This window comes from Lampris incognitus, chromosome 7 (assembly GCF_029633865.1).
Source record: "Lampris incognitus isolate fLamInc1 chromosome 7, fLamInc1.hap2, whole genome shotgun sequence".
Lineage (NCBI taxonomy): Eukaryota > Metazoa > Chordata > Actinopteri > Lampriformes > Lampridae > Lampris > Lampris incognitus.
Window position 1 is genome coordinate 51640645 of NC_079217.1, and position 23142 is coordinate 51663786.

Below are 23142 nucleotides of genomic sequence, written 5' to 3' on the forward strand. Positions count from 1 at the left end.
GTTGGTATGATATTCTTATTATATATAACATTATAATATTATATATTATAATATATAATAATCATATATTATAATGTATGACACATTATACTTCATGGATAAACAACTCCACATGGATCTTTCAAGAAAATGTTGGAAATTCGTTTTTGTTTTTTTGCAAACTAAAGCATTGCTACATGGCAACCTTTGCATGAAAAATCTACTTCTTCACTCTCTCCTAAAAGCAGAGACATGACCTCAAACTCTTTGAGAATGTCGGCAGTAGCCTATAGATCCTTGAATTATGTTTCAGGGTACTTTTCACTTTCACTGAGGACATTGTGGTCTGACATGGAAAGCAATTGAATTTTCAGGGACGTCCACTCCTGATCAGGGTTAGGCTGAAAGACAGCAAAATCACTGTTTAATATTTATTTGAGGGGTTGCCTCTATTTAAACTAAACTCAATGACTACTATTGCAGTTAGCAGGTGCTAGAGAAAAGTCATAGTCATGTACGAAATACCTATGCGTGAATGAGAGGGAGGACAGTGGAATGGTGAGGATGCAAGGAGTAGAGATGATGAAGGCATATGAGTTTAAATACTTGGGGTCAACTGTACAAAGTAACAGGGAGTGCAGAAGAGCGATGAAGAGGAGAGTGCAGGCAGGGTGGAGTGGGTGGAGAAGAGTGTCAGCGGTGATTTACAACAGAAGGGTGCCAGCAGGAGTTAAAGGGAAGGCTTACAAGATGGTTGTGAGACTAGCTATGTTACATGGTTTGGAGACAGCGGCACTGATGAAAAGACAGGAGGCGGAGCTGGAGGTGGAGGAGTTGAAGATGCTAAGGTTTTCACTGGGAGTGACAGAGAAGGACAGGATTAGGAACGAAGAGGGACAGCTCAAGTTGGATGATTTGGAGACAAAGCAAGAGAGGCAAGATTGAGATGGCTTGGGCATGTGTGGAGGAGAGATGCTGGGTATATTGGGAGAAGGATGCTGAATATGGAGCTGCCAGGGAAGAGAAAAAGAGGAAGGCCAAAGAGGAGGTTTATGGATGTGGTGAGAGAGGACAAGCAGGTGGCTGGTGTGACAGAGGAAGATGCAGAGGACAGGAAGAAATGGAAACAGATGATCCGCTGTGGCGACCCCTAACAGGAACAGCCAAAACTAGTAGTAGTAGTAGTAGTAGTAGTAGTAGTAGTAGTAGTAGTAGTAGTAGTAGTAGTAGTAGTAATAGTAGAGAAAAGTCAGTCATATTTTTGTTTGTTTGCTCATGAGTTGTTTCCGAATATGTCTGCTCACATTAATATTGTTTGTGGGTCACTTGCAAAAATGAGTGTAAATAATGAGGGGGAAATGTTCTGAACAGAGCTTAAAAGGACTTTTTTTCCCTTGGCATGTTGTTTTTTTACATCAACATCAATGTTTCTGCCCAAACTGACAAGGCCTCTCGTTTTACATACAGCTGGCAACACAGTGTGATGCTAAGCTGATATTTTGCACCTGATGAGCAGCACCTGGTTTTGATTATATTTCCAATTATATTAGCATAAGGGTGACCTTACTTTTTCCCCACACATGACTTCTGTATGTTGTTTCATTTTTGGTTGAATAAATTAGCAAAAATTGAAATCTGTTGGATTTTATCTTTTATCTCATGTTAAGTATGGACTGGACACAAGTTAGCTTTGTATTAGCCATGCATTTGAAATCATATAGATGTTATGCTTAGTTCCATAGTATTTTGCTGTTGTCATTACCAGACACTACCTATTCTTTCTGCAAAGAGAAGGTTTGCACTATTGAACAGGCTTTTTTTTTTACTATTAAAGTTGTGAGTTTTGGTTAGCTTTTTGCAAGGTGATCTCTGATACCTTCTGACAGCAGAAGAGACAAAATTTGAATAGTTCTAAAAACTAATTTTCTATTCATGATATGAGCGCAGGCGTCATTAACTGTTTTGTACAGCTTGGGCTGTGAGACATAGTCCCACTTCCATTGTTACACATGAGTCTAAGTAGTTCAGAAGAAAAAGCATCCCGTACTGTCCAACTCTATAGTGTTTTGACAACTCAACAAGAGGTTGAAATCTGTGCAAGTAATCAGCCACACCCCCCCCCCACCCTTTTGCTCCCCAACTGTATCCGGCAATTTACCCAACTCTTCCAAGCCGTCCCGGTTGTTGCTCCACCCCCTCTGCTGATCCGGGGAGGGCTGTTGACTACCACATGCCTCCTCCCATACATGTGGAGTCGCCAGCTGCTTCTTTTCCCCTGACAGTGAGGAGTTTCGCCAGGGGAACATAGTGCTTGGGAGGATCACGCTATTCCCCCCAGTTCCCCCTCCCCGCTGGACAGATGCCCTGACCGACCAGAGGAGGCGCTAGTGCAGCGACGAGGACACATACCCACATCCAGCTTCCCACCCGCAGACAAGGCCAATTGTGTCTGTAGGGATGCCCAACCAAGCCGGAGGAAACACAGGGATTCAAACTGGCGATCCCTGTGTTGGTAGGCAACGGAATAGACCACTACACTACCTGGATGCCCAGCCATACATGATACGTCATCAAGATAGCAACCTTGGTACAGTGCTTTCTATTACATTCTTTGTTTTTGTTTTTTCTCTGTGTGTCCGGTTATTCAAACCCGATTACTTTCACTAGAGAAGAACTGCTGAACTTTAGGCAGTTAATGTCAGATAATTTTGCAGCAGTTTTCACAAACCCGAAAAGTTTTTTGGAGATCTTAGTTGGAGGAACAGCGGCTCTCTGTGACATGTGGAGGCAACACAGATGGGGGAAGTGGGCCGAGGCACTGGTGAGGCTCTGACAGCGGGGCTTTCGATCTGCACTCCCAGCGAGTCACCTGGTGAATCTCCGTTCCATGTCCAAGAAAATGAATGAGCTGCTTTTCCTCAATGGGATGACGAACAAGGACTTTGCACGTTCTGCTGCCCTTGGTTTCACTGAAACCTGGCTTTGCGACTCCACCCCTGACAGCAGATTACATCTGCTGGGCTTCCACCTACACCGAGCAAATTGCGTTACGGCACATTCAGCAAAAGTGAAGGCCAGAGGAATTTGCTTCTACATAAACGAAGGTCGGTGTACCAGTGTCACAGTATTAAGTAAATACTGTGATGCTGAACTTTGGAGTCATTGTTCATCAACTGCAAGCAATTTTATTCACTGTTTGAGTTTCCATCCTTCATCCTGGTTGGTGTTTACATCCCACCCCAGGCCAGCATAAGTGGTGCACTGCAAACCCCGGCCGATCAGATTATCAGCTTGGAACAAAAATATATGGACTCACGTTTCATAATCCTTGGGGACTTTAAAAGGGCAAAATTAAACCATGAACTACCAAAATACAGACAGCATATGAATTGTCCCACCAGGAAAAGTAACACACTGGACCACTGCTTGATTATTTTTAAAGATGAATATCCCTCTGTCCCCTGGGCAATTTTGGTGATATCTGATCACTTCTGATCACTGTTTGGTTGATCTTATTCCAACCTACAGGCAGAAACTAAAAAGTCTGTGGTTAAAACAGTAAAGAAATGGACCAGTGAAGCAAAGCAGGAACTGCAAAACTGTTTTGACTGCACCGATTGGAGTGTATTTGGAGCTGCAACTGGCAAACTTGACAAACTAACTGACACTGTGACATCTTACATCAGCCTTTGTGAAGACGTGTGTACCTACCAAAATTACCTATACATACAACAATAACAAGCCATGGTTTGGGCGGCTCAGTGGCCCAGTGGTTAGCACCATTGCCTCACAGCAAGAAGGTCCTGTGTTCTAAACCCCAGGCCGTCCCAGGTCCTTTCTGTGTGGACTATGTGTGTTCTCCCTATGTCTGCTTTGGTTTGCTCCGCGTAATCCGGGTTCCCCCCACCATCAAAAAGACATGCATGTTAGGGTTAATACTCCTGCCTGTACCCCTGACCGAGGCAGTGGAAAGAAGAATTGGATTTGGTCCCCAGGCGCTGCAGCTGTCCACTGCTCCTATACAAGAGGATGGGTTAAATGCAGAGAACAAATTTCTTTGTAACTGAACAACTCTACAATGACAAAATAAAGCAGCTCTCTTCTTTCTTCTAAATAAAGCTGCTTTCTTCTTCACAGCCAAACTAAGACAACTTTGACAGGCCAAGCAGAATGCCTACAGCAATGGGGATAGAGCCCTATACAAGCAGGCCAGAAATTCACTGACAAAGAAGATCAGAGTGGCTAAAAGAAGCTACACTGAAAAGCGGAAAAACAGGTTTTCAGCCAACGACTCTGTGTCAGTGCGGAGGGGCCTGCAAGAAATCACAACCTACAGAAGACTATCCCGCCAGGCTGAGGCAAACAGAGACCTGGCTGATGACCTGAATGTCTTCTATTGCAGGTTTGAGAGAGACAAACTCACATCCCTCACCCACTCCAGCCCAATGACAACAGCCCCCGTCACACCTCTGGCAACCCCCCTACTCTCCCCCCCAATACTCAGGTTGCACTCAAGATATGTGCAGAGGATGTGAGCTGGCTTTTCCAGAGACAGAAGATCAGGAAAGCACCAGGTCCAGATGGTGTCTCCCCATCCTATCTTAAAGCTTGTGCTAACCAATTGGCTCCAATCTTCACGCAGATCTTCAACAGATCTCTGGAGCTGTGTGTAATCCCCTCATACTTCAAATGCTCCACCATCATACCGATCCAAAAGAAACCCTCCATCACTGGACTGAATGACTACAGGCCTGTCGCTCTGACATCTGTGGTCATGAAGACTTTCAAATGACTGGTGTTGGCTCACCTGAGGAATGTCACAGAACACCTGCTGGACCCCCTGCAGTTTGCCTATTTGACCTGCTGCAGTTTGCCTACCAGGCAAACAGGTCAGTGGATGATGCAGTCAACATGGTATGGCACTACATCCTGCAACACCTTGACTGCCCAGTGAAACATGCAAGGATCCTGTTTGTGGACTTCAGCTCGGCATTCAACACCATCATTCCAGAAATCCTCTCCTCCAAACTCTCCCAGCTCATTATTCCTTGCCATCTGTCAGTGGATCACCAGCTTCCTGACAGGCAGGAAACAACAGGTGAGGCTGGGGGAAGTTACATCTGGTATATGGACAGTCAGTACTGGTGCTCCTCAGGGATGTGTCCTCTCCCCACTGCTTTGCTCAGTCTACACCAGTAACTGCATCTCCAAGGATCCAGCTGTTAAACTGCTGAAGTTTAGCAATGACACTATGGTTCTCAGACTCATCCAGGATGATGACAAGTCTGCATATCAGCAGGACGTTAAGTGGCTGGTGCTCTGGTGTAGTCAGAACAACTTGGAGCTGAACACGCTCAAGACGGTGGCGATGACAGTCTTGAGTATGATGTGAGGCACACACTGAAGGCGGTGAACCCGAGGGAGGCTGCAGATCCCGATGGCGTCCCTGGATGGGTGCTGAGGGAATGTGCGGACCAACTGGCGGGGGTCTTCACCAAGATCTTGAACCCGTTCCTATCCCAGTCTACCATCCCACCCTGTCTGAAGTCATCCACCATAGTCACACTGCCAAAAAAGTCCACTGTCAGCAGCCTGAACAACTACCGACCTGTGGCACTCACACCCGTCATAATGAAGTGATTTGAGAAACTGGTTCGGAGTCACATCATTTCAAGCCTCCCACCCACTTTCGACACACACCGATTTACCTACAGAGCAAATAGGTCCACAGAGGACGCTATAGTCACATCTCTCCACACTGCCCTGACCCACCTAGAGCAGCAGGGGAGCTACGCCAGGCTGCTCTTTGTGGACTTCAGCTCTGCATTCAATACCATCCTCCCCCACAGACTCGTGACCAAACCGACAGAACTGGGCCTTGCTTATTCCATCTGCCTCTGGATTAAGGACTTCCTGTCTGAGCGCCCACAGAGGGTCAGAGTAGACCCCCACATCTCCTCAGCCCTCAGCCTCAGCACCGGCTCCCCAGAGGGCTGTGTGCTGAGCCCCCTACTCTACACCCTGTACACATACGACTGCACCCCCGCTCACTCCAGCAACACCATCGTCACGTTTGCAGACGACACTACGGTCGTGGGGCTGATCTCTGGGGCGGATGAGTCTGCATACCGGGACGAGGCCAAGCGCCTGTCTGTGTGGTGCAGGGAAAATAACCTGATCCTCAACACCTCCAAAACAAAGGAGCTGATTATAGACGACAGGAGGAACAAAACGGACAATCATCCCTTTTTCATCGGCGGGGACTGTGTGGAGAGTGTATCGGACTTCCGGTTTCTGGGCATACACATAGAGGAGGGCCTGACCTGGAGCGCTAACACCACATTGCTGGTTAAGAAGGCACAGCAGAGACTCTACTCCCTGAGGATCCTCAGGAAGAACCACCTTACCACCTCACTGCTTGTGTCCTTCTACCGCTGCTCCATAGAGAGCATACTGACCTACTGCATCTGTGTCTGGTTTGCCAACTGCACAGTAGCCGAGAGGAAAGCACTCCAGAGGGTCTTCACCACCGCCCAGAAGATTATTGGATGCCCACGCCCCTCCCTGGAAGACCTATGCAGTTCCCGCTGCCTCAAAAAAGCCCACGGCAACCTCAAGGACCCATCCCACCCAGGACACCATCTGTTTGAACTGCTGCCGTCGGGCAGACGTTACAGAACAATAAGAGCTCAGACAAACAGACTAAAGAACAGCTTCTATCCCTGAGCCATAACCACACTAAATGCTGCTAAGTCTTGATTCCTGACTTTTTGTGCAATATGTTGGTGCCCAGTAGAAGGTAGAAATTAATGTGTGTGTGTTTTATGTTTTTAATTCTTTTTATACTGATCTTTGCACTGATAAGAACTGCACTTTCAAATGTTGTTGTACTTGTAACAATGACAAATAAAGTTCTATTCTATTCTAAGACAGTGAACTTTAGGAGACACTCCTCAGCTCTGCTCCCCCTCACAATATCCAACAGCCCTGTGTCAACCATGGAGACCTTCAAGTTTCTGGGAACTACCATTTCCAAAGACCCGAAGTTGAAGACCAACATCAACTCCATCCTCAAAAAAGCCCAGCAGAGGATGTTCTTTCTGCAGCAACTGAGGACATTTGGTCTGCCACAGGAGCTGTTGAGCCAGTTCTATACTGCAGTCATTGAATCTCTCCTGTGTACATCCATTATGGTCTTGTCCAAAGCAGCAACAAAACAGGATAAGAACAGACTGCAGAGAACAGTAAAGGCAGCAGAAAAAAAATCATTGGCGCTCCCCTACCCACCCTGCAGGATTTATACATCTCTACAGCCTTGAAACGGACGGGCAAAATCAGCACGGATCCCCACACCCAGGACACAGTCTGTTTGTACTCATACCCTCTGGCAAGCACTACAGAGCAATGGGCACCAAAACCAGCAGACATAGGAACAGTTTTTTTTCCCACAGGCCATCACTCTCATCAACACTTAACAGTATGGTGCAGGAATAGGCACTTATTATGTAAATATGACACTTTATAAATCGCTGCCTCTGGTCAAGATGTCTCACCTAGATATCCACGATGTACGCTACGTCTTTAAACCAGATGTGCAATACAAATGTACAATTGTAAATACATATACAAGTGCTGTATACTGGTTACAAATCATTGCTGCTACTGTTGTGGTTGTAACATAGGTATACAATATAGTATATAGCTGTGAGGTGAATATATAGTGTACATTTCTGGAACATAAGATAATATAGTGGGAGTATAGCTAAAGCTTCGGGCATGATGGGTTGGGAAGTTGTGATATGGCATATGGTATAGTATAGTATAGAAGCAATATAGTATGGGCATAGGTTGTTGATTTCTCAACCATAACAAAACTCTGTATAGTAGTGACATCCCTGTTGTGCATACATGCTTGCCTCCAATGTCCTGTTGTTACATTTATTTCTTCTGTTTTTTTTTTTCATTTTTGTTTGTTGTTTTGTTTTTTCTCTTTGTGTGTGTGTGTGTGTGTGTGTGTGTGTGTGTGTGTGTGTGTGAGTGATGTCTGCAAGTGCTAGAAGCTGCTGCGTACTGGAGTCAAACTCCTTGTGTGCATAGGCACACTTGGCCAATAAAGTTGATTCTGATGTTCCCATGGGAATACATTAGCACACACACACACACACACACACACACACACACACACACACACACACACACACACACACACACACACACACACACACACACACACACACACTGAACACTCTTACACCTAAATCTATGTCTGGGCTCATTAGATTATCTGTCCTGGTTGATGGTTTGAGATTTGAGTTCTGACAGATACTGCAATTGCGTGTGTGTGTGTGTGTGTGTGTGTGTACGTGTACGTGTGTGTGTACGTGCGTGCGTGTGTGTGTATGTGCGTGCATGCGTGCGTGTGTGTGTGTCTTTTTGACAGGTTCCAGCATAACAGCCCATTGGTTCTGCCACCTGTCAACACGTCTGTGTCTGCAGATCTGACAAATATACACTAGCAGCTACACACGAAGTTACGCATAGAAAATGACAAAATACACACAAATTTGCATATTTCCTCTCAAAAGCACATACACGTGTACCAGCAGCAGAGACTAGTTAGCCTGTAAGGAAAACACGTACTTATCACACATACAAATACAAACACAGTCACAGACAGAGGAGGAGCTACATAGAGAGACAGATACAAAGACAACACACACACACAAATCACAGAGGGCTAAGTAGTGCTGGCATACTATGATTGGCTTCTGCACTCTAATACAGAGACTGCATTGTTTGTCTTCCCCCACCAGCTGTGCTATGTGTGTGTGTGTGTGTGTGTGAGAGAGAGAGAGAGAGAGAGAGAGAGAGAGAGAGAGAGAGAGAGAGAGAAGGAGAAGGAGACAGAAAGAATGTGAGTGATTTTTCAATTAGACTGAGGCACCTTGTTAGTCTGAATATTTGAAAGCTACATCTTGCGAGACACCTGGACACATCATCAGTGATGTTAACTGGGGCCATCTGATGTTTCAGGTCTTTCAACAATCAGACACTCTCACCCAGGTGACCCAGGCTGCTGATCCTCTTCTTGAAGCCTTTGACTGTGGTAATTGGAACCTCATAGACCAAGAGGGGCTAGAGAATTGGTTGAAGGATGTCTGGAACTTGTCAGGAAGGCTTGACTTGTCCACAGTAGCTAACCAGGCTTCCAGTTCTTGGTTCGTCACTCAGATGGATGCTGTGTCCCTCAGGCTGCAGTCAAACACATTTCCCAGGCTCTTTACTGGTTTCTCAGGGATGGATGGTATCTGGGTGCTGCCAAGGACCAAGTGGAACTTGTCGACAATCAGCACCAGGGAACTGGTCTTCTCTGGCTTGAACCTCATATGCACCCAAGTAATAGGTCCTACAGGCCCTTCAGGATCGACATTATCCTTGGGACTGATGTTGTTGTTGTTGTCATGGTCACGTTATCCATGAAGGCCCTGATGGGTGGTTGATGAATGATAGACTTAGTGAGTGGGCCCTTGCACTCAACCTTAGCAGACTTCACCAGCATGTTCATGCCATGTGCAAATAAGATCACTGAAATTGTGCATTCAGTGATGATACCCTTCCCAAGCTTGTGCCACATTGATGTTGTGGCTCAAGAGGAGACTCTCAGGCTGAAGCTGTTGTAGCAGTCCAGTATGAGGTCTTGCTTGGGTTGTGGTGCTGATTCAATGCAATCTCCAACTTGTGGGCTATTTAGCCATAGACTTTTGAAAGATCCAACCACAGCATAACAAGATCCCCCTTGTTGTTCTGGGGTTCCCTTATCAACTGGGTGACCTTACCTATGTACTCAAAACACTCTAAGATCCCTCATTTCTGGACCAAATTGTTAGTGTAGGAGTTCCTCAGGAGTTAGTCTGTTGGGCTACAGTCACACATGTGTGAATGCAGGTGAATGACCATCACCTGCCGAAGCAAAATTCGTATCTTGTCATGCTGAATGCAGGGAGCTCAGGGTGTGACACCAGGTGGGGTCAACCACACACACTTATTTGCTATCGATTGAGGCTGCGGATTCGCCAGTCAGAGTTCACCAAAGTTGAACTTCACATGAAGTGAAGATGCAAATTTCCTTCACCATCAGAAACAAATATTTTATTTTGCCCTTCGCTCACATAGAATGGAAGTGAACGGGAGGTAGCTATTTGCCAATATTTATTTCGCACATTTGTGACCCTCATACTCCAGGCAACAATGCTGAAGAACATCTTTCCTTCAACACTGAGTAATGACATAATTCTGAACTCATCAATGTTCTTTGACTTTTCCTCCTTTGGAATTCACACCCCTTCTGCACACCTTCAATCATGAGTAACATTGTCTCCCCTCCAGATCAGCATCAGGGTCTTCCAGAGACTGTGGAGTAGCCTGGGGCAGTTCTTGTACACCTTGTAGGTTACCTTACTTGGTCCCAGGGCTGAGCTTGCCCTTGCCTTTTTGACCACCTACTGGATCTCCTTCAAGCTGGGCTCCTTCTCATTGAAGTCCAGGGTTGGTTCAGGTAGGTTTATCAAGGACTCACAGAAGCTGATATCTTGCTCCCTGGGTGCATCACTAAATGTGTTTCTGAGGTTGCCGTCGATCTCGGTTTTGGAGTAAGTGAACTGCCCACTGCGCTTCTGCCCTAGAAGTTATTTTGTGAATCCAAAAAGGATTTGCTAGAAAGGCAGTCTCTTCCTGGCCCCCTTCTTACTCCACCTCTGATGCCACTCAGCCCTCATCAATGTCATAAGCTTCTTACAGAAGATGCTGCAGAGGTCTTAGAGCGCTCCCCTCTCATCCTAACTTGGCTTCCTCAACTGCTTCAGCTCCTGCCTGAGCTAGTGGATCTTGGTCACTCTTGATCTTGGTTGTTCATGGTGTACAGGGCCCTCACTCTTTTCTTCCCCTCAAACCAAATCTCTCAGCTGCTAGGCTGATGATGATGATGATGATGATGATGATGATGATGATGATGATGATCATTGTCAGAAGGCATCTGTCAGTCTCACCTTTGGCAGTTGCTTCCAAGATGGAATCTCTGTCTTCATCAAACTGGAGCCACTACCTCTCCTTACTAGCTTGGGGCTGCTTAACCCGATGATGTTCTGCTTCTCTTTGTAAGCCTGAGGCTTGTGTCTCCTGGAGGTTCTGGAAACTGTGTTGACTCCATGCCTCGCTCCTACATCTCACTAGGTGTGGTTCCTGAGTGCTGGGACACTTGCACCGTCTGGACGCATTTCATCTTGGCCTGGTGGGTCATGGGTCATCAGGCTGCACAAGTTCTTACACACCTTACTGCAAACACATTCCGTACTCATAGTTGTATTTACATTACCATCTGTCAGTGTCCTCTGGTCTATTCGGATGGGATCTGTCACCCCCCCCAGGCACCCCTGGTGGTATCTTTCTGTAAGTCCATCTGTAGCTTGCTGTGGGTTCCTCCCTCTCAGGAGATGCAGGCTGGGCTGCCAATCCTAACTGCCCCAGTTGTCATCTCTCCAAGCTGTCTGCTGTCTGTCCAGCTGTCACCACTCTGTTATTGGTAGTCAGCCAGTCTGTTCCTAGTAGCAACTGGCTGATCCAGAAAGAAGCATTGAAAGCTACATCTTGCGATGCATCTGGAAACATCATTAGCGATGTTACCTGGGGACATCAGGTGTTTCGAAACAGATATTCTACTCATTATCTTGATCCACACATAATGCTTTACAGTAAGCGGTCTACCTACTGTGGGAATGTTGTATCATCAACTGAAAAACAAGTGATTCAAATGTTATTCACTTTAATTTTGGTCATTTTAATTTTGGGTTGGTTTTTTTTTTAAATGGTATAGACAAAGTCAAAGCTATTTCTACATAGTTTAGCTTCCTCTTTATTTGGGAGAAAAATATTGACATTTATTTCAGGACGATGTAATCATTTCCTAAATTAAAATGGGGTTGTTTCGTAAAAAAAAAAAAACTTAAATTGATGTAATAGCTTGCTTCTAAATATGAGCTTATGAACTGATACCTGTAGGTTGGAGATGTGAAAATTATGTGAGTTAGTGATAATACAAAACACATCTCCTGTAGATACTCAGACTCTTCTTCTGTGCTAGTATTTTCTTCTTATTCTTTTGGCTGCTCCCATCCCCCATTAGGGGTTACCATAGCGGATCACCCATTTTCATCGCTTCCTGTCCTCTGCCACGCCAACCACCTGCATGTCCTCCCTCACCACATCCATAAACCTCTTATTTGGCCTCCCGCTTATGCTCTTGCCTGGCAGCTCTATCTTCAGCATCTTTCCTGCAATGGGCGGTACGGTGGCGCAGTGGTTAGCGCTGTCGCCTCACAGCAAGAAGGTCCTGGGTTCGAACCCCAGGGTTGTACAAACATTGGGGGTCATCCTGTGTGTGGAGTTTGCATGTTCTCCCTGTGTCTGCGGTGGGGTTTCTCTGAGTGCTCCGGTTTCCCCTACCATAAAAAAAAAGACATAGATGTTAGGGTTTATATACTCCTGCCATTGACTAAGGAACGACGAGATGAACTGGAGTTGGTTCCCGGGTGCTGCACGGCGGTTGTCCACTGCTCCTTGCTACACAGCTAGGATGGGTTAAATACAAAGATTTACCCATGGGGATCAATAAAGTATCTGAAAATCCATCCATTCATTATCCAAACTATTTATTTTGTTCTCAGGGTCGCAGGCGGGGAGACACCCTGGACAGGCCGCCAGTCCATCACAGGGCTCACACGCACACACACACACACACACACACACACAGGCGCGCACGCGCATGCACACACACACACATTAGGACAATTTAGTACAGCCGATTCACTTGACCAACATGTCTTTGGACTGTGGGAGGAAACCGGAGCACCAGAGGAAACCCACGCAGACACAGGGAGAACATGCAAACTCCACACAGAGGATGACCTGGGACGACCCCAAGGTTGGACTACCCCAGGGCTCGAACCCAGGACCTTCTTGCTGTGAGGCGACCGTGCTAGCCACTGCGCCACCGTGCTGCCCACTATCTGAAAATAAAATAAAAAATCAATATTCCCAGCATCTCTAGTCCGCACATGTCTGAAACATCTCAATCTTGCCTCTCTTGCTTTGTCTCCAAACCATCCAACCTGAGCTGTCCCTCTAATATACTCATTCCTAATCCTGTCCATCTTTGTCACTCCCACCAAAAATCTTAGCATCTTCAAGTCTGCCACCTCCAGCTCCATCTCCTCCATCTTTTGGTCAGTGCCACCGTCTCCAAACCATAAAACATAGGTGGTGTCACTACTATCTTGTAAACCTTCTGATTCACTCTTGCTGGTACCCTTCTGTCACAAATCACACCTGAGACTCTTCTCCACCCACTCCACCCTACCTGCACTGTCTTCTTCACCTCTCTTTTGCACTCCCCGTTACTTTGGACAGTGACCCCAAGTATTTAAACTCATACGCCTTCATCACCTATACTCCTTGCATCCTCACCATTCCACTGTCCTCCCTCTCATTCATGCATATGTGTTCCATCTTGCTCCTACTGACTTTCCCTCCATTGCATACCTCCACCGCTCCAGGTTTTCCTCAACCTGCTCCCTACTCCCACGACAGATCACAATGTCATCCGTGAACACCGTAGTCCACGGAGACTCCTCCCTGATCTCGTCTGACAACCTGTCCATCACCATTGCAAACAAAAAAATGCTCAGAGCCGATCCTTGATGTAATCTCACCTCCACCTTGAACCCATCCCTCACTCCTACCACACAACTAACCACTGTCACACTGCCCTCATACATATCATGCACCACTCTTAGATACTTCTCTGCCACTCCCAACCTTCCTCATACAATACCACACCTCCTCTCTTGGCACCCTGTCATATGCTTTCTCTAAATCTACACAGTGTAACTCCTTCTGACCTTCTCTATACTTCTCCATCAACAATCTCAAAGCAAACATCGCATCTGTGGTGCTCTTTCATGGCATGAAACCATACTGCTGCTCGCTAGTCATCACCTCTCCTCTTAACCTAGCTTCTATTACTCTTTCCCATATCTTCACGCTGTGGCTGATCAACTTTATACCTCTGTAGTTGATACAGTTCTGCACATCGCCCTTGTTCTTGAAAATCGTTACCAGTATGCTTCTTCTCCACTCCTCAGGCATCCTCTCACTTTCCCAGGTTATGTTAAATAATGTAGTTAAAAACGCCACTGCCATCTCTCCGAAAACAACTCCATGCCTCCACAGGCGTGTCATCTGGATCAACCACCTTTGCATGCTTCATCCTCTTCATTCATAGCTGCCCTCACTTCCTCCTTCCTAATCCACTGCACTTCCTGATTCGCTATTGCATCATTCAACCTTCTTTCTCTCTCATTTTCTTCATTCATCAGCCTCTCAAACTACTCCTTCCACCTTCTCAACACACTCTCCTGGCTTGTCAGCACATTTCTATCTCTATCTTTAATTGGCCTAACCTGCTGCACATCCTTCCCTGCCTGGTCCCTCTGTCTAGCCAATCGATCCAAGTCCTTTTCTCCTTCCTTAGTGTCTAACCTCTCATACAACTCATCATACACCTTTGCCTTTACCTTTGCCACCTCTATCTTTGCCTTAAGCTGGATCTCTTTGTACTCCTCGCTTCTTTCTTCATCTCCATCACACTTTATTTTTGCCAACCTTTTCCTCTGTATACTTTCTTGTACTTCCTCATTCCTCCACCAAGTCACCTTGCCTTCTTTCCTCTGTCCGGATTTCACACCAATTACCTTCCTAGCTGTCTCCCTCACCATTTCTGCAATAGTTGCCCAGCCATCTGACAACTCTTCACTACCACCCAGTGCCTGTCTTAGCCCCTCCCTGAACTCCACACAACAGCCTTCCCTCTTCAACGTCCACCGTTGGATCCTCGGCTCTGCCTTCACTCGCTTCCTCTTCTTGATCACCAAAGTCATCTTACAGACCACCATCTGATGCTGCCTAGCTACATTCTCCCCTGTCACCACCTTGCAGTCTCCAATTCCTTTCAGATCGCACCTCTAGCATAAAATATAGTCCACCTGTGTGCACATTCCTCCATTCTTATGTGTCAACCTATGTGTCTCCCTCTTCTTGAAATATGTATTTACCACATCCATTTCCATTCTTTTCACAAAATCAACCACCATCTGTCCTTCCACATTCCTCTCCTTGACACCATACCTACCTATCCCATCCTCATCACCTCCATTCCCTTCGTCAATATGCTCATTGAAGTCTGCTCCAATCACCACTCTCTCCTCTTTGGGTACACTCCTCAGCACTTCATCCAACTCACACCAGAATTCTTCTTTCGCTTCCATCTTACACCCAACTTGCGGAGCATATGCAGTGACAACATTCATTATCACACCTTCAATTTCCAGCTTCATACTCATCGCACTGTCTGACACACTCTTCACCTCCAACACACTCTTGACATACTCTTCCTTCAGGATTACACCTACCCCATTTCTCCTCCCATCCACACCATAGTAGAATAATTTGAACCCACCTCCGATGCTCCTGGCCTTACTTCCCTTCCACCTGGTCTCCTGCACACACAGTATATCTACCTTCCTTCTCTCCATTATATCAGCCAGCTCTCTTTACCAGTTATAGTGCTATGGTGGCGAAGCGCCTAAGCATCGGCTTTGTGTCGATGCAGTTGCACACCGGGGACTGGGGTTCGCGCCCCGGTCTCACAAGATCCGACTATGGCTATCGTCAAATGAAGCAGCAACATTGGCAAATGCTGCTTTGGGAGAGGGGTGGAGTCAGCTTGCGTTCGCCACGTGAACGTACCTCTGCACGCTGGAGCATCAGTCGATTGGCTTGGTTCCCCTTGTCACGGAAGTGGCGAGGCGGTTACTTCGAGACTGCCAGCCGAGAGATGCAGCTGGTGAATGCACACAGTACGACGGTGGGTGTTTGAACTAGAATGAAGATCAATTGGCCACCAAATTAGGAGAAAAGGGAAAAATAAAAAAAATTAGGAAAAAAATAGTGCCAACATTCAAAGTTCTGACTCACCTCCACAATCCTACCCCTCCTCCTCCTATATTTTTATGTAGTGATAATGATAATAAATCAATCTTTTCTAACACTCAAAGTAGCTTTACAATAAACAGGGTGAAACAAGACAACAGATAAACATAGCGCAAACATACAGGGGTGGATGGGGGGGCTACGAGAGGGAGAAGCGGCAGCCACACACGACGCCAGCAGTACTCTCCAACTTAAACACATACAAAAGGGCAAGAAAAACAAAAAACAATAGTACTGTGGATGTTGATTTTGTCTAGGGGTTTACTCCCAGAGCCTAGTCCTCTCCCGAGGTAGCCACTAGGCAGTGGCACTATTTAACCCATAGCTGGGGGGCTGGTTCGTGGGCATCAGGGAATATCCACACACCAGTGGGCCTGCGTACCGCATGTCTAGGGGCCAAACCTCCTCCAAGTCCCTTGTAGTTCAGGCAGGGTCCAAGGTGTACCCAGTTACCGTGTGTCGCCACGAGGAGGCACTACATAGGGCTTGCTGTTGGAGAAGCTGTGTACTGGCAGGGAGAGACTTAAGTGCTTGGCTCTCCTGTTCGCATTTCTGCTAGCCAGTGGTGAAGGTTGAGAGTGAGACGTGACAGGCACAGAACACTACACCAACACACTAGACGCTTCACAACAACCCCACTTCCTACACAAGAATGTCAGACATGAATATAATCATGTGCTAGTATTATTATATACAAAAATGCAGAGATTTAATTTTCTTTCATTTCTGGATTTCATCTTGGATTTGGCTTTTCAGTGAATCATAGTTTCTTTTCTTTGGCAGACAGTTTAAAGTTTAGCAGAATTTCACCCCTGAGCTCACTTATTGGAGTAGGGCATGAAACTACACTGCAAAAATTCCATGTCAAAACTGAAACAAAATGTATCTTATTTGAGTAAGAAAATCCCTACAGCAAGCAAAATAATCTGGCAGTAAGATTTGTTGAAACAACATAAACAGTACTTGATGTGTGAAAGATTCTTGAAAAAAAATATTTATTTGTGATTATAATGATAGCCAAACTTGAGACATACTGTTTTGTAGCATACCAATTTTACTCTGCAAGCTAGCTAGCTAGCTCGCGCTCTCTCTCTCGCTCAGTCACTCACTCTCATATTCTCTCTTTTTTTCACTCTTTTTCTCCAGGCGGTCAGTGTGGGAAAACATGTGAAGGGTTACCATTACATCATAGCTAACCTGGTAAGACCTCTTTATGATCTTGTCGTTGTTAATGAATTCAGAGCGCCATAAGGAGCACCTAAACCCTGGGGCAAATTTGACCCTCTTGAGAAATTGGGGGGAGGTTGGAAGTCTAGAGCAGGGTGTAGAAGTCTAGAGTAGAAACCCACAACAGCCAATGAGAGCGAAGCTGACTAGGAAGTGGAAATTCTGAAATTCAAAACAATAAAATGATAAGATTTTTAAAAATATTTAATTATTATTATTACTATTATTTTTTTTGCAAAACAATTCACACAAAAAACTGTAAACTTTCTGTCAACCTCAGTCTTTGTTTCGCTCTGATGTCACGATGGATCACAAGAGTTTTTGTGAGGCTTTTTCTTCTTCTTCTTCTTTTGTTTTTAAATGGTGGTTGGCATCCAAAATGTTGTATTACTGTCATCTGCTGGTTTAAAATACAACAGATCTGAGAATGATTGATCACTGCTATAATCATGCATACAAATGTATAACGTGCCATCTTGGCCTAAATTGTCTAGTGTGTGCATTCTGATGACTGAAAGACAAAGAAAATCTGTCCTTATTTGTGCAGTCCCCCATAATTTAAGGTTATGATTTAAAAAGTTCTACAGTGTGTGTCCAGCTTAAAGGTTAGAAGCTATACTGTAAACTTAATATAAACTATAAACCAACTATAAAGCCACACATACACAGCAGGTCTTCATGTCCAGTTCTGACTTTTTGCCTATATCCATTATTTTTAACTGTTAACATATGCCATTGAAAGTGACCCATATCCGATTCCTGTGTTTCTATGTTTAAAGCAAGAGTGTATGTTTGCTTAAAACTCCAGAAATACTCATTGTAGAAGAAAAAGAAAGGTATCTTTAGAATCAGCACATTCCAAGGATTGCACAGTTCGAAAAAATATTTCAAAAACCAGGTAAAAATGTTGATTTATTTGCAAAATTTACTTTATTTTGTGGCAATTTGTGGTGGCAGCGGTGGATTTGTGGCGATTAATACTCACTGTAGAACAAAAAGAAAGGTATCTTTAGAATCTGCTCTTTCCAAGGATTGCACAGTTCGAAAAATATCTCTAAAACCAAGTAAAAACATTTATTTATTTGCGAAAGAGCCATTCCAACGATGCTTTGTGGAGACTTCTGGCAAATCCTTCTAGTGGTCAAGGGAGGCACTACACCTAACATTGTAAATGCTAGCCTGAAGTCACGCAATGTGGTTTATCCTGAAGCGCTTGAGCACTGAGCGATTAATACACACGTTGGCAAAGAAGCTTGATGAATGGATTGAGAATTATGACATTTGATAATTTTTGTTAATAACATTTGTTTATTCGACAGTCATTTATCACATGTGTCATATCATAAATTATCCTATATTTCCTCATTGATTATATCATAAAGGTCAGCTCGAGTTGGTTGTTTTGGTAAGAACATTTTCCCCAGGCAACGCCGGGTACCTCTGCTAGTACACTACAACTCTTTGGTTTGCGGCACTTGAAACAACCCGCGTGGTTAGGCCTACACCAGAGGAAAACAACCGCACACGTACACCATGTCATTCAAAATGCCGCAAGAATGTGTCAAATTTTGAACGATATGCTATTCGCAGTGACCTGAAAAACCCGATCTGTGTGGTTACATGAGAGTCACATTAGCAGATATAATTTCCTATCAGATGTATTTCCATTTATGAATGTGGTCAAAATTAGATCTGAAAATATCAGATTCCATGTGCGTTTTTTTTCTCTTTTTCTCCTAGTTACACTGCCACAATACATATCCAATCTGTGCCACATGAGAGCAAAAAAATTGGAATTGGGTCACTTGTACCACATAGCCTTTCACACATAAATATGAACAGGCAGGACAAAAAGGTTGGATCTGAGCAAAAAGAATCGGAGTTGAGCACTGAGACTTGTAATGGGGACATGGCATTATAGACTTGGGAGTATTCTAAGACCTTGGGGAGGAAAACCAAGTGTTGTGATAAAGAGACACGCAAACATCTACAAAATGCAGCATCAGTAAATACAGCGAGACAGGGCCAGCTGTCACACTCCATCAAGTGGAATATGATTTAACCTATATTTTAAAATATGTCACAGTTGTCTTTGTGACTCCCACTATTTTATCATACAAAATAGCTAAAATTTGCCAATTTTTGTGTGGCTGACCAGACAAGACCAGTTTCACCTGTTTTCCCCCCCACTTTTTCTGAGTCAATGCCATATATACATAAACAGAAAAAAAATCACCTCCTAAACGTATCAGCACTTAAAAAACTGCAGGAAAAAGAAAAAAAAACTTAAATGAAATATTGCCCTTACTCTAACCCTTAAAATATCAGTCCCAGAGCGATTGCCGCAGGATGGTGAAAAAGGGGCCAATGTGTTCAGGTCAAACTAGATCGTCTCTCAAAGCTTTCAACAACTATCAACCCTTGATGACCCTATAATCTCTCTGGCCCTTTTACCTGCATTTCTCTGTTTGTGTCTCCTCTTTCAACCCCTTACTGTTGGTTTCTTTCTTTTCTGTCTCCTATGTATGTTAACTCTCTTTCGTTGGTTCCTTTTAGTATCTATCTATCTATCTATCTATCTATCTATCTATCTATCTATCTATCTATCTATCTATCTATCTATCTATCTATCTATCTATCTATCTATCTATCTATCTATCTATCTATCTGTCTGTCTATCTGTCTGTCTGTCTGTCTGTCTGTCTGTCTGTCTGTCTGTCTATCTATCTATCTATCTATCTATCTATCTATCTATCTATCTATCTATCTATCTATCTATCTATCTATCTATCTATCTATCTATCTATCTATCTATCTATCTATCTATGCCTATCTGTTATGTATACCTATATCTATATATGTGTGTGTGTGTGTGTGTGTGTGTGTGTGTGTATATATATATATATATATATATATATATATATATATTAAAAAAGATAGATGTAGGGGAAAAAAACTTTAATACATAGCAGAACAAGCTTGTTTCGTGCGTCACACAGCTGCCAGCTGATGAGTGCATGATGCATGAAACACGCTTGTTCTGCTATGTATTAAATATTTTTTTGTCCTACATCTATCTTAATATTCTGCTCCTCATTTGTTGAGCACTTTTATCAACACCATTGACGGTTTCTGAAAAAAAATGCTATATGTATATATATATATATATATATATATATATATATATATATATATATATATATATATATATATATATACACACACACATACACACACACATAATACATACATATCTTTCTTGTATCTAGCTCTCTGTCTCTGTCCTCATCAGGGTTTTAAAGACATATCGCTGGAGAGGTTTATGCATGGTGGGGCTAATGTGACTGGTTTCCAGTTGGTGGACTTCAGCAAGCCTATAGTCATTAAACTAATGCAGCGCTGGAACAAGCTAGACCAGAGAGAATACCCTGGATCTGAAAGCCCTCCTAAGGTAACAACCGGTTTTTTCCCCCATCCTTCAATATATGTGCTACAAAGACCTGCCTGTCATTCAAGGTTATCAAAAAAAAATTGCGTCTGTCGCAGATAGTGCAACCCTGAGAACCTCTATTCACACAGGAAAGTGTCTTCTCACTCCTCCTTTACTTTTGGCTAATGGAATTTCCAGTCGGCTTTAAATGAAACAGAATTTATCCAAGCACTTGCTAATCTGTCAGACATCCAGGTACTAGCCCTGACCGAAACCTGGATACGTCCAGAAAACACTGCCACATCGGCCACACTCTCTGTTGACTCTGCTTTCTCACACGCACCCCGTTCTGTTGGGCGTGGAGGTGGTAAGGGTATCCTCATTTCCAAAGACTGGAAATTCACCAAGCTTTCTCCGCTCAGCAACAACTCCTCCTTTGAATACCATGCAATCATGGTTACTGCTGCTATTAAGCTATTTGTGGTTGTCATATACCCATATACCGCCAAGCTCCCCAGTTGACACCCTGTCAACTGGGGAGCTTTGCAGTCGAACTAGACATGTTACTCTTAGCCATTCCTGATGATGACACCACTGATTGTCATGGGAGACATGCATATCCATACTGACAAAGCCCAAGCGACTGACTTCCTGTCCCTTCTGTCCTTTTTCGACCTCAAAAAGGTACTCACCCCTCCCACACACAAAAAGTGGGCGATACTCTGATTTTGACTCGGAACTGCTCCACAGCAAATCTGACTGCCGCCCCGCTGCATCTGTCAGACCACTTCTTTATTCAATTCCCAGCCGCCTTACTGAAACATCCTCACGTTCCTCCACAAATGGCCTCCTTCCGCCAAAACATCTGGTCCCTTACACTGACCCAGCTTTCCAGTGAGGTCTTGTCTTCCATGAATTCTCTTCACTCCCTGTCAACGAGGCTACAGACACACTCTTTTCCTCACTGGCCTCCTCTCTCAATAATCTCTGTCCTCTAGCATCCAAACCTGCTCGTAATGCCCCCCGCCCCCAGTCCATGGCTCACTTAGGTCATCAGAGAACAAAGGACGGGGCTCCGAGCGGCAGAGAGAAAATGGCGTAAATCCAGAGTCCACTGACTTCATTGACTATCAGTGTCTCCTAGCACCATTCTCCATCCATCCATCCATCCATCCATCCATCCATCCATCCATTATCTTAACCGCTTATCCTGCTCTAAGGGTCACGGGGATGCTGGAGGTTATTGCAGCCAATCGACACCCTGGACAGGCCACCAGGCCAACACACACACACACACACACACAGACACACACACACACACATTCATACCTAGGGACAATTTAGTATTCACCTGACTTACATGTCTTTGGACTGTGGGAGGAAACCGGAGCCCCCAGAGGAAACCCACTCAGACACGGGGAGAACATGCAAACTCCACACAGAGGACGACCCGGGATGACCCACCAAGGTTGGACTACCCCGGGGCTCGAACGCAGGACTTTCTTGCTGTGAGGCGACCGTGCTAACTAACCACTGCGCCGACGTGCTGGCATCATTCTCCTCCAGCATAAAAACAACTAAGACCACGTACTATCAGAACAACATCTATGGCACCACTGATGCTCGAAAAATGTTTTTTTTGCTTTTAACTCACTCCTCAATCGGCCTCCTGCAACCTCCACTCTGCTCCCGCCAGACATGTCCCCCCCCCATACTTTACTGTTAAGGTTTCTGCCATCAGTAACCAGATCTCTGAGCCTTACCAACTAGCTAACAGCTAACAGTGCCTCACTCACCTCATTCTCCCCCCTGACTGAGGAGGAAGTCTCCAAGCTTCTGGTGGACTCTTGTCCCACTACCTGACCACTGGAGCTCGGGTCACCCCGCTGCTCAGAAAACCTACACTTAACCCAGCCCAGGTTGACGAACACCTCCACATCTGATGGTATTAATAAAAACCCCGCTTCTCTGCACCCTATGCATTGCCTTCGTGCACTGCCTGTTGACACCATGTCCCATCGGACTTGAACCTAGTTTTTTGGCACTTTCTTGCGTTGTTGTCTCCTGGCTACATCCTTGACTGTGTTGTATTAACTCTCAGATGTACGTCACTCTGGATAAAAGCGTCTGCTAAATGACATTGTAACATTGTAACATGATAAATTGGACCAAGGTGTCGACAGGAACTACCTTCTCTCCGAAAAGCATGTCACCTGGTGTTACTTCCCACTGGGAATGATGAGTCACACTGTCTAAAGGTTGTTTTTGCTTGGAGAGAACTTGTTTGCTTGTCTTGGCTGGTGATATTTTATGGTAAACAATGCTAGACACACAAACACACACAGTCACGCATACATTAAACCATATTTAATGATATTTTCTTTGAGTCATCTTGGTGGGGCTGT

At 44.8% G+C, this 23142-nt stretch overlaps 1 protein-coding gene across 2 annotated transcripts in view; it reads left to right on the forward strand.

Annotated features, from left to right (window-relative positions):
• gria4a (glutamate receptor, ionotropic, AMPA 4a) overlaps positions 1-23142 on the forward strand; it is a 298568-nt gene that overhangs the window by 115582 nt on the left and 159844 nt on the right. For both annotated transcript variants that reach the window (XM_056283881.1, XM_056283882.1), the window contains exons 6-7: positions 17227-17280; positions 20600-20758. In XM_056283881.1, the coding sequence (XP_056139856.1) occupies positions 17227-17280; positions 20600-20758 (213 nt within the window). The remainder of the gene's footprint in view (positions 1-17226; positions 17281-20599; positions 20759-23142) is intronic.